Here is a 13265-nt window from a genome sequence, read left to right on the forward strand (position 1 = left end):
GGGCAAAAACTAGCTCAAGGGCATCAGGTAAGACCCAAAAAAACCCAAACAAAAAAACAACAAAAAACAAACAAAAAACAAAAAACAAGCAAAAAAAAAAACAAAAAAAAAACAGAGGGAGATATATTCAGAACTTATAACATAGCTTTTGTTAAACATTAAGCCATTCTGCCTCTTCAATTATAGGCTCAAAGAGTATGCAGCTCTTTGAAAGGATGGTTCAGGTATTGGTGGAGTGAAATCTATTAAGAAGAACAAGAGCCGGTGGTTATAGTAGAGGGGATGGATAATAAAGGGGTGCAAGCCTATATCCTGTAAGTCAAAGCTGCACCTTCTTCCTGGCACAGAACTCTTTAAAAGGATTTGCAATTACATTTGATGAGGATAGTAAAAACTGGTCATCCTTGGGAAGATAATGACAAACAATATCTCCAGGATGTAGACACATTAGTACTTGAACAGAGTTCTTGTCTGACTTCAAAAGCTAAGCAGGGTCAGGCATGGTTCGCATTTGAATGGGAGACCCCAAGGGAATCCTGGGGATCTCCAAGAAGACCTAGGAGACAATCCTATCCTGTCTCAGAACCTAGAGATATTACCAGTTGGCAGTTGAGGATGACAAAGTAAATGGGCCAAAGGTTTGTCCCCACCCCTATTGTGAAACAAATCCTAAGGTAGACCTGTTTAGCTACTGAAGGGTTGATTCCATAGTACATTAATGAAGCTCTAGAGAGCAAAGCATTGCTGAAGCTAAGCAGCTGTGGATTTGGTCATTTCTTCAGAGGGGAGATTATTAGAATGCTATTTAAGAGCAGGAGACAAGTACAATGAATAAATATTATTCAAAAAGAAAGACCAATTACTGAGAATTGCTGCTGGAACTGCTCATTAGCTCTGAACAATAACAACAGTATTGCAACATTAATGGCATTGGTCTACCTCAACTGTTTTGACATTTTAGTAAATAAAGACATGTTACCCATGGTCCTAAGAGGAACAAGTTAATCCCTTGGTTATTAAAAGCTATTGATCTGTTTTAGAGAGAGAGCTCACATTGCACCCAGGCTCCATGAGTCAAACTCCCATGATTGCAACAGCACTCAAATCTTCATATAAAGAGAACATTGTTAAGAGCAAGTGGCAGACAGACATGGCTGACATGAATTAAGCCCAAAATAATTCACCAACTACTTGTAACCTTCTCCCACCCCACCTGCATGATGCTTCCACAATTCTGCTGCTAAAAAGAGAGAGAGAAGCCTTACCGTTAGGTGCCCTTCATGATGATCTGGGAAATGTATGAATAGATATTCTGTGGCAACTAGCTGCATAATTGAATCACCCAAGAATTCCATCCTTTGATTGTGGCCCCTGTAACAGGAAGCAAGAAAAGAGAGAGAGATCATTAAGTTATAACAAGGGAAGGAAAAACAATCTGCCTTGTTACAGAACTAGACTTCTAAACAAAAGTTAAAGGTGTGAGTTACGCTAAACATGCATTTAAAATGGCTTGCATTTATGTCAGCTAGGTAAAAAGAAATAATGTTGCATTCTGGGATTTTTTTGGGGGGGGGTGGCACTAAGATTATTTTCAGCAGGCAAGATCAAAGTTACGTGTTTAGTAACCATATGTGAGAAGTTCCCACAAACTCCTTCATGTGCTGAAAACAAACACGGGCAAATTTTGGGACAGGACCAGAAGGGCCCATCCCATGCCCTGGCTGTACATCCTGCTAGCCACATATTTGACTGTCATGTAGAAGAACCTTACTAGCATGTTCCCCACACAGATGAGATTCCTTGGTCAGTCATGATTCTCCTTTGTGTTGAACAAGGGCATATGTTGGGTGGTAAGGAGTACAGCTTGCTGGTGAGATCCTGTGCTCCCACTACACATATACTATATCTGTTTTCAATGTGTGAGGTAATTTTGTGTGTACTTTTCCAGTGCTCCTTTCAATAAATGTTGAGATGTGATGTTCAGTCCTCCAGTGGAGCTTGTTTCCTCAGAAAGAATATTTCCATGACTCTACAGAACCTCATTTGAGCTTTTCTGGGGAAAGAGTGTCACAATACTTTCCATGCTGGTTTAAATACTGAAATGTGTTTAGTTTAAACTGTGAAGGAGTAATGTGGATCAGGGTTTACATATGTACAGATATCCCCTGCTTCCTCTCACCTTGATTTTTAAATGCTCACTGGCTGGCAGCTGAAAAGAAATAAGCTGAAGTGAAAATATTGGATCTGAGGCTGGATAGACAAAATGTGATAAAGCAAAACAAAAGCAAAGTGTACTGCTTATATACCATCCCACAGTGCTCAAAGCTCTCTCTGGCCAGTTTACAATTTATATTTCCCCTCTATCCCTAATAGGAGTATATGAGCCTGAAGAAACAAGAACCAATCTGCCTGTATGTAGAAAAGTAGCTATTAATCTTTTCTGGGTCACCAACATCTGCATGAATTTGACTATAAGAAACGGATTGCCCCCAGCCTTAATGCGTATAAGCACATATAATGCAGAGGTTTGTACAGAAGTATATATATATATATAAAATGACTACGCAAAAGCCTTTGACTGTGTGTGTGTGTGTGTGTGTGTGTGTGTGTGTGTGTGTGTGTGTGTGTACAGACAGACACACACACACACACACACACAAAAATATATATGACTATGCAAAAGTCTTTGACTGTGTGGACCTCAACAAACTATGGCAAGTTCTTAAAGAAATGGGAGTGTCTGACCACCTTATCTATCTCCTGAGAAACCTATACGTGGGACAGGAAGCAACAGTTAGAACTGGATATGGAACAACTGATTGGTTCAAAATTGGGAAAGGAGTACAACAAGGTTGTGTATTGTCTCCCTGCTAATTTAACTTATATGCAGAATACACCATGCGAAAAGCCAGACTGGAGGAATCCCAAGATGGAATCAAAATTGCCGGAAGAAGTATCAGGAATCTCAGATGCAGATGATACCACTCTGATGGCAGAAAGTGAGGAGGAATTAAAGAACCTCTTAATGAGGGTGAAAGAGGAGAGCACAAAAATGGTCTGAAGCTCAACATCAAAAAAAACCCTAAGATCATGGCCACTGGTCCCATCACCTCGTGGCAAATAGAAGGGGAAGATATGGAGGCAGTGACAGATTTTACTTTCTTGGGCTTCATGATCACTGCAGATGGGGAGAGCAACCACAAAATTAAAAGACACCTAGGCAGCATCTTAAAAAGCAGAGACATCACCTTGCCGACAAAGGTCAGCATAGTCAAAGCTATGGTTTTTCCAGTAGCGATGTATGGAAGTGAGAGCTGGACCATAAAGAAGGCTGACCGCCAAAGAATTGATGCTTTTCAATTGTGGTGCTGGAAGAGACTCTTGAGAGTCCCCTGGACTACAAGGAGATCAAACCTATCCGTTCTGAAGGATATCAAGCCTGAGTGCTCACTGGAAGGACAGATCCTGAAGCTGAGGCTCCAATACTTTGGCCATCTCAAGAGAAGAGAAATCTCCCAGGAAAAGCCCCTGATGTTGGGAAAGAGTGAAGGCAAGAGAAGAAGGGGATAGAGATGGCTGGACAGTGTCATCAAAGTGACCAACATGACTTTGACCCAACTCTGGGAGGGAGTGGAAGACAGCAGGGCCTGGCGTCCTCTTTTCCATGGGGTCACAAAGAGTACACACACACACACACACACACACACAAAACCCCTTAAGTCTTGGATCCCAGGTTAAGAACTCCAGACTTTGAGGAGCAGACCCTCAGTACACTGGATAGGAAGGAAAAAGCAAAAAAAAAAAAAAAAAAAAAAAAAAAAAAAAAAAAAAAATCTTACAGAGTCAGATGGTTGAATCCCACTGTCCTTAAAGTGAAAGCCCGTGCCAAGAGGCGAACATGAGTAAATATGACTCCAATGGCATCTTCAAACTCAGTCAGTTTCTGGAGGACTGGAGAGGTCTCAATCAGTTGTCGATCGGTATTAGATTCCTGCAGCTGAAAATAAATATGAAACATTAAAACAGAAAATCTCTCACATACCTTGAGAACCCTATTAGAGTTGCCATAAATCAGAAGCAACTTGATAACTCATAACACCCACCACCACCTCCCCACCTTTAACACATCCTCCAGAGGAAGAAGCTTTCTGGCTATCACAGAACCATAGGCCAAAATCCTTTTGCATAGCTATGCCAATGGCATAACTCTGGAGGCAAATTACCCCAAGAAATCACTGTAGATATCATCAGTATGCAGCAATTGATAGTGTCTGCAGGGATTTCTTATCTTGGGGCATTTTGCCTCAAACAGTTACATTGCTTATGCATAATTAGGTAAGAGGACTTGGGCTGCTGAATTATAGCACTGGTGCAGACAGAAGAATCACTGAGTCCAACCCTCCGCCAAAGCAGGAAAAACCTACAGACACCCAGTGATGGTGTCCAGAAGAGACACAAGAGCTACTCGGACTACAACTCCAGAATCCCATTGCCAGCATGGCAACCAGTTATGGGATTCTGGGAAGCACACAAAAGTAAGGTTTCCTATCTTCAGTTACCACCAGGTTAAGAGGTTTTTATTGTTCTATGCTTTAAAGACATTTAAAGCCATTTGAAGAATTTATTAGCTCTTCCTGTTTGTTCAGTTGACTGATGGGTTCATTCAACATGTTTTTTGTTGTTTAAGTTGATTGCTAAATGATCAACTGTAATTTTTTTTCTTGTTTGTTGGTTAGATGCCCCAGAAAAATTTACATGATGAAGATTTGTGGAATATACATGTAATTAATAAATAAATCCCATGGATTTTCTTCAAGTTTTATTTTAGCCTTGTTTACTTTTTTAAAAAAAAGATAATTTAGTATTTCTAAATCCAGTTATTTCTGTTGGAATCTAGCAGACAAGTTTGCCAAAAATGGTAAAAACAGGATTCTCATGCTCTGGGGTTTTACGGGAACATATATACAACAGACACATTTCTCAAAGGGGCTTGTTCCAGTTTTGTTGACTATTTAATATTTCAAAGGGCAGAAACTGAAGGCAAAGTGCATTTCAGTAAAGTATATTTACAGTTTTAGGAATACAGAAGGTGCCAGCTACAAAACAGGAAAAGTGGAGCTTCTTCATGACCCCTTTATACATTTTCAGCTCACAGCACTGATAGAACACTGAATAACATATACAGTATACACAATTGTTGAAAAAAATCCAACTTTAGCCTGCTGGGATTTCAGTAGAAATTACTTATACACTGGTGCCCCACATAGCGATGTTAATCCGTTCCGGATTAACGTCGCTATGCAGAAACATCGCTAAACGGATTGAAAAACCTCATAGGAACTCATTAAACTTAGTTTAATGCGTTCCTATGGAGCCCTAAACTCACCGTTCAGCGATGTGCCGCCATTTTCGCGCCCTCGGTAAACGAGGGCAGGGCACGAAAACACTTGCGGTGGCCATTTTGGGCATGCGGTGGCCATTTTGGGCATCCGACGGCCATTTTGGAACCGCCAATCAGCTGTTCTGTAAACATCGCAATGCGAGTTTCCCCCTATCTAAACATCGCAATGCAATCGCTTTTGCGATCGCAATTGCGACATCACTATGCGGATTCGTTGTTAAACGGTGTGCTCGTTAAGCGAGGCACCACTGTATAAAATATGTATATAACATGCTTTATGATTTTCATCTTTTAACCATACCATTTTCTCTTACCCATCTACACAGAAAACCTGTGATGTTCATTTTTAAATATGACTGAGAATAACGCCTCTGTTATAAGTTATAGATCTGCTGTAAGGTGGAGTCCAATAATGTATATAAAGCGGAGCTCAATAATGTATATAAAGGGCTCGGAGCAGCTTAGGAGTACTAACTTTTTTACGTGAAATGATGAAAAACAGGCTCACTAAGATTTTTTGAAGGGTTCAAAGAACGTATCTATTCTCTGGTATATTCCACCTAGGATAAACTGAGGGACACCTTTAGGAGGCTGTGGCACAGGGAGCTCCAGAGAATCAAGATCACTCCTCTCATCCTTTTGGAATGATTGAAACCTTCATATGCTGCCTTTAAGAAGTTTTGGGTGGGAGGGATCTTTCAGGACTGGGTTGATTGCCAATCAATCCAGTTGCAACCAATTGCTCCCGCTCTGCCATACCTCTTTGCATAAGAGTACTCTTCCTACTCAGGGGTCAGTGGCATTTAAGAGTTATGTAGTCAGTGTTCAGTTAGACAATCAATATTAAGTTAGAGTCAGCCACCTAGTCAGTCATGAAGTTAGTTATTAGTTAAGGTCTCGTCATGTAGTCAATCATCATTTTTCAAACAATATGCTCAGAACTGTGAGTAAATGGAATTTTTTATTCTTTCTCTTATCGATGTCTCAGAGTGAGTTATTGAGACTGTAAGTGCCAGTTGATGAGAAAAAAAAGGATGGTCTACTGTGGTGAAACCTGAAGCTAATTCTGCTCTGTAGATCCCTGAACTTTCCCCACTGTGTATAGCTAGAGGTTTTTAAGCCCACAATTTCATACTCTGCCAAGACATTCAGAACTGAATCTGCCAACAGAGAGCTCCAGGCCATCTGACATGTGAAATTCTCAGTTTCCTGGGCCTGGAGGAACAAAATGACTGTCTGTCTGATACAGTACAATTGGCTCAAGGTCACCTGTTGCAGTGGTTCCCAACATTCGGTCCCCATATATTCTTCAATTCCCAGAAATCCTGGCCAGCAGAGCTAGAGGGTGAAGGCTTCTGCAAGTTTTAGTCAAAGAACACCTGAGGACCCAAGTGTGTTTCAGATATGAATGACAATTTGAACCCAGATCTCCTGAGTTCTAGTATGACATTCTGTACCACACTGGCTCCCCAACAGTCCCTGTGAGGTGACAAATAGGCATCTGAATCCCTACCTGCAAGAATGGCTGGTGATTTCACGTCACGATCAACTGCTGGCAGTGCCCTGGGGGCTGACGTCAGAACACCAATTCCACTGTGATATAGCTGTTAAGAGTACTGGCCTAGGACTCAGAAGATTTGGGTTCAAATTTGGCCATGAAATGTTGGGCCAGTCACTCTTCCTCTCAGCCTAATCTAGCTCGGGGCCTTTGTGAAAAGAAAATTAGGAGAAAGAGTCATGGACTCTGCCTTAATCACAGTAGGGAAAATATGTATATTAGAGATGGGGGTATTCATATAGGAATATCCCCTCACAGGTGGAAATAACTGTCCACTAACCATTCCGCCACTGACGCAAGCTCAATGGAGCCTTCCTATCGTGCCGTTGTCCGCAGTGGGTTAGCCACTCCTGGCAGGAGGTGGGATGGGTCACAGAGTGGCTAATCCATTGCATTATTTCCTCATTATTTCCACCTGTGGGGGATATTTGTATAAGAACACTGTATGTGTGTGTGTGTGTGTGTGTGCGTCTGTGTGTAACACAAGCCAACTAATCATCTAACTAACAAATACATAGAAAGATTCCTTGATTTTTCTTTCTCCATTTGGGGAACCTGCCAGTGGCACCAGACTGCCAGTCTTCTGCAAAGCTGTGGGGTGACTGGCATCTGCCTGCCACATTACTGTCTGCCTGCTGCTTGTATTCTAGAGGACTGTTTGTCTTTGAGTCAGAGCAGTTGACACTGCAGAAGATAAAAAAAAATTTCACAGAGGCCATGTCTATGTGAAATGTTCAAAGATGTCAACTTAGGTGAATGCCAATAAAAGGCGTCCCTGGGTATTAAAAAAATACTACTAATAAAAATGCACTCTGAAATCCGTTAGTAAAAAGAGAGACACTTACTTGGAGAGGGTGTAGAGGATAATTAAGCCATACTTCCCGCAGGTCCTGCAAACATTGAGACACGCTTTTAAAGCTCAAGGGAGCCATTTAACAAATTCCACATTGCTAAATAAAATGTCATTCTGCGAAATACTGAAATAGTTTCAGATGCTGACTCTGCTCATTGCAAATTCAATAGTGCTGGCAAACTACTTTTTAAAAACCAGGCATTCTCTGCTCTGCTTGAACTGCCTGTAGTGCTTCCACTTAGTGTTCATGTCAATTAAAGTGGAAGGAGAACGCACCCATTTCTTGAACTATGTAACAAACTGTATGTTTGTTGTTTTCAAGTTCTGTAAGTAAAAGAAGACAGTGAGCTAAGATCTCTCTCTCTCTCTCATTCTCTCTCTCTCTCACACACACACACACAAACATATCTCTCACATCCAAACATTTCTCAGACTACTTCCAGTACTCTTCATAGTTTGAGGACCAGGATATCTGAAAGACCGCCTCTCTCTAAATGCACCTAAATAAGCCTGGTCTTTAGATATCCTTTTTTTTTAAAAAAAGTCTTAACACTGGCACGGTGTAACCCCCTTTTAAATTTTTCCAGGCCCTTTCACTATCTCAGTACTAAAGCCTTTTTTTACTCCCATGTTTCCATCTCATATTTATACTTCTAGGTGTTTTTTTTTTTAAATTATCACTGGGAATTATGTCTACTTCACAACAAGTATCTTCTTGCAAACTGCCCTGTGAATTTTGTAAAGGGTAGTAGATAAGTACTGTGTGCAAACAAATAAACGAATGAGCATTACTGCAAAACAGTAAAAACAATTGAGAGATTGTGACAGAAAAGCAGTAGGTGTGAAAAGCACCTGTGTCATTCCTCCCCACCCCAAATTGCAACATCCCTCTCTGCTAATATATATTTTTTTCTGGGGGGAAAATCAAGTATATGCCCAATTATAATAAACTTCTTTTTTTCTCTACCCTTTCAATTTGAAATACTTGCTCTTAACAAAACCACCACATAACTCAAACCAACTGTCAAAGCAAAAAGCCATGTTGTAATGCATCATCAGGCTGCAAAAATTAAGTCATACCTGGTCGTTAAAGAGGAGGCGTCCAAACAGGTGCTTGGCTTCTTCAAGACTTCCTTCCAAGTAAACAGCCCCTGTGTGGTAAGAGTTCACGATAGTATAAATATGTGTTAGTAATTATGGGTCATTTGGGACACCAATCTGCACGCTTGTGACTTGAAATGAACCACTGTGGTTCCGCATTACTTTTCTGAGCATTCAAAAAGAGCTGGGTGACAGAACGAGGCATTTGATGAGCCAAGCTGATTGTTTGGTTTGAAGGAATAATAAAGAGCATGTGAAATAAGGCTCCAGAGACACTAGGACACTGCAGATTTAACAGACCCAGATGGATTCCTATACGGTCTTTCAGAAAGCGCTACAGAAGAAGGTGCCACCCTATGCCTGAACAACGTCTTTTTCCCTGTCCTCCTTGCAGCTAGAAAATGTAACTAAATCCTATTCTACAAATGTAACTGAATCATACTATGGTTTTGTAAGGAAAAGGATACGACACACTACTTTGCCATTTGGACGGCACATATATGTGGGCAAGTGCTGGATGTGGATCAGGAAGTCAACAGATCAACAAAAGTTCCAATACAGGCCCACGAATCGATAGGAAGGAGCCGGGCAGAAGAGGCAGGGGCAGCAAAAACAGATGAGGAGAAAACTGATGGGAAGGATGTGGAAATATGAGAAGGGATAAAAAAAATCAAGGAGTATTTGATTGCAGAATGGTAATGAGTAACCCACTTGCATTATTATTTCCTGAGTTACAACTAGGGAGCTAATTCAAAAGATATGAGCAAGCATGGGTGGGAGTAGGTAGGGAACAGAGTATAGAGGCTCAGCTACACTTCTTCCCCTGCATTACTGTATTTTTCCATGTATAAGACACTACTTTTTCTTAAAATCATTGCACTAAAAATTGAGAGGCATCTTATACAGTACACGGAAGTAAGCTGAGGAGAGAACAAAACTGCTCGTGCCTTGCCTCTGTAAACAAGCTTCCTTCAATCACGAGGCTTAGCTTCCTACAGTCAGGAGACTTATGGAACTGACATCAGCTGATGCTGAACAAGCCAATTGGAACATACCTCGTTGGGGGTGGAGCCTGTAGGCTCAGATGCAACAGGCACTTGTAATGCCCGAGTGTTCTGAGCCCAGAGGCTGAATACTCAAAGCTATGTTAAGATTTCTTTATTTGGGGTTAGAACAGTGGAGGTAGGGGTATCTTATACATGGGGTGTCTTATACACAGAAAAATGCATGTATTTTTAGCTGTACAGTAGGACTCCCATATCTGTGAGGGATGGGTTCCAAGACCACCCACCACCATGGATACTGAAAAGCAAATTATAGCAAACACTACATGTAACCATCTGTTGAACCCAGGACTCTCCTGTACCTGTAATTTTCTTGATGGGGCCTCTATGAGTAAGAACCAAGTTGAAGTTTTCCCTTGTTCATCACTGTGTTGAAGATGACTGCCCCTCTCTCTCCCACACACAATCTCAATGACTATGTTTTTCTTTTCCTGAACACAATTTCCTTATTTGCCCCAGGAGTGGTGAGGAAGGGGTTAGGAGAAGGCGAGACAGGTGGGAGATGGGAAACCTCTCCCAGAAGGCAGTTCAGCTTAGGTTAGCGCCCTTCCTCTCACTAGCTAATTTATTTCTGAGTTTTTCAACAATGCTGCTCTGGAATGTAGAGGAAGCTGCCTCAAGCTGCCAAGAAAACAGGTGAAATGGCGATGACTTACTTGTATAACATAGTGTGTTCTGAAAATTACATCTTGAAAATCTGTACTGTATTTCTATTTTTCCCCATGTAATAGTTTTAATATCTGTATTTTCAGACTGTGGATAAGTTAACACTGATCCCCGCAAATAAAGGGGCTCTATAGCAATTTAGTTTTATTGCAACCTGCTCTAGACTCTCTAGAAAGAGGGGGTGAGGTTAGAAATCCCTACACACTGCCACTCGTCTCTTCCTCCTTTGGCAGGGCACCTGCAGGGAAGATGGAGGGTCGTGGTGGTGGCCAGAGTGGGCTGGATGCCTTGCTCTCTGGAGCTGGGCGACACAGCAGGAGAGCTTTTCAGGCTACAGCAGAGACAGAGGCAGCTGTGCACTGGGCCACCTCCAGAACTTCAGCACCCTATTTTGTTTTGTTTCTCCATGGTTGCTGACTGGTAATTATAGCCCTAGGGTGGACTAATGGTCTACTTACTGCTAGGCAGCTTTCTCTACTACACAGGCCCACGCTCCTGGTTGCTTCTAGTGTACTGCGTTACAGTGTACTCAGAATTCACTTTTTGGACAGTTTATTTATTTCTTAGTTGTATTTATTCCTTGCCTATCTTCTCAGGAGCTCAAGGAGATATATATAGCCTTTATCCCTTCAAAACAACCCTAAGAGGTAGATCAATCTGACAGACTGCATGTCCTGTGGGTTTCATGGCTCAGTGGAGATCTGGACCCAGATCTCCTGACTTTCGGAATCCCTTAGTTTGCATGGTGAGTTCAATAGGAGAGACCAGAGGCAAAGCCATAGCACTGTACTGCCCACGGCATCCAGAGAAACAGTCCCCAAATCTGGATCTTCAGCTGTTGGCCCAGCTCCCAGTAGCCACCACAGCGGAGGGACTTTGGAAGTGGAAATCTAAGAATATCTGGAGACTCAAGTTTGAGAACCACTGCGGTGTGAGCTACAATGGCACCATTTCATTATTTTGGTCCCATTTGTGGCACTCTTCAGCTGTGACCGCTTGAAGATTTGCAAGAGTGATGTATGGCCCCCATGCTCCTAAGCAGTCCTCAAGAAATACAAAACAGAATCTAAGACAATCCAGGACCTCTTTTCTATGTTGATGAGCCTGTTCATACACATCGATAATCATGCGCTGTCAAGTCTATTCTGACTCATGGTAACCCTTTTCAGGATTCTCCATGTAGAGACTACTCAGAAGTGGTTTACGATCCACTTCTTGAATAGCTCAGTGGTTTAGGTATCTGGCTGCAGAGCCAGAGGTTGGGAGTCTAATTCCCTCCTGTGAGTACAGCCAACCTGTGTAGCCCTGGGCAAGTTCCACAGTCCTAGGATGCCCCCAGAAGAAGGGAATGGCACACCACTTCTGAGTATTCTCTACCTGGAAAACCCTGAAAAGGGTTGCCATAAAGCAGACTTGAAGGCATATGATGATTATTATTACATACACATAGGACAATATAGGGACGTGGTGGCACTGCAGGCTAAACCGCAGAAGCCTGTGCTGCAGGGTCAGAAGACCAAGCAGTTGTAAGATCGAATCCACGTGACGGAGTGAGCGCCCATCGCTTGTCCCAGCTCCCGCCAACCTAGCGGTTCGAAAGCATTCAAATGCAAGTAGATAAGTACGGACCACCTTGGTGGGAAGGTAACAGGTTCCGTGTCTAAGTCGCACTGGCCATGTGATCATGGAAGATTGTCTTCGGACAAACGCTGGCTCTATGGCTTGGAAACGGGGATGAGCACCGCCCCCTAGAGTCGAACACGACTGGACAAAAATTGTCAAGGGGAACCTTTACCTTTACCTTAGGACAATATGTGATGTATACGCAGGGTAAAAGAACTACCCATTTCTCAAATGATCTTACTTCTAGACCCATGACTGACCTACACCACATAATAAACCAAAATGCAGCAGCGGTGTCTGCACCAACTCCTCTGAAAAGTAGGGCTGTTTGAACCACACATCAGATATGTATCTTTCACTACACTCCCCCCCCCATCTGCTCCAGTTTCTTTTCAACATTAAACATCAAAGCACTTGCAAAGAGCAAAGCAGAATTAAACAGGACAGCCCCCCCACAACCTTATCTTGATCTGATGAAACACAGTATAGCCCAAGGCTGAAGCCATATAGCTGTTACCTTGCAAAAAAGCCAAAATATATTTTCTAAGGCAAAACAAAATGTGTGAGAATAGAAGTCAGGATAGTATGTTGCATATATGGTCTGATCTGATGGAAGTTCTTTCTCCTCCTTGTTACTTCTTATGTGTAAAATTCCCCCTAATCAGACTCCATTCTCTTAAGGTAGAAAACATTCCTTTCTAAAAGGTATGTAGGACAGGCCAGGATAGGAGGTAAATTTGGATCTACTGGTAGATCTCTGGGTAATCTGTAGCAGACTGTCAACCATTTCCAGCTCCTGACTCTGCAGCAACACCACCCAAAATATGACTTATCTTTGCCTTAAATTATATTGCTGAATTTAAGTAATCCTGCCATAATTAGAAATGGACTTTTCAAAACACAGAGGAATTGTGAACAGTAGCACCTTCCAGGTCTCAAAACATTAATAATAATTATTAAAAAAAATTACAGGGCTCAGAATTCTAAACTCCTAATCAA

The 13265-nt window shown here is 42.0% G+C and overlaps 1 protein-coding gene across 2 annotated transcripts in view; it reads right to left on the minus strand.

Annotated features, from left to right (window-relative positions):
* DROSHA (drosha ribonuclease III) overlaps nt 1–13265 on the minus strand; it is a 125644-nt gene that overhangs the window by 40491 nt on the left and 71888 nt on the right. For both annotated transcript variants that reach the window (XM_020786675.3, XM_020786674.3), the window contains exons 23-26: nt 8893–8963; nt 7805–7849; nt 3840–3997; nt 1266–1371 (exon numbers count right to left, since the gene is read on the minus strand). In XM_020786675.3, the coding sequence (XP_020642334.3) occupies nt 1266–1371; nt 3840–3997; nt 7805–7849; nt 8893–8963 (380 nt within the window). The remainder of the gene's footprint in view (nt 1–1265; nt 1372–3839; nt 3998–7804; nt 7850–8892; nt 8964–13265) is intronic.

Source organism: Pogona vitticeps, chromosome 4, assembly GCF_051106095.1.
Source record: "Pogona vitticeps strain Pit_001003342236 chromosome 4, PviZW2.1, whole genome shotgun sequence".
Taxonomy (NCBI): Eukaryota; Metazoa; Chordata; class Lepidosauria; order Squamata; family Agamidae; genus Pogona; species Pogona vitticeps.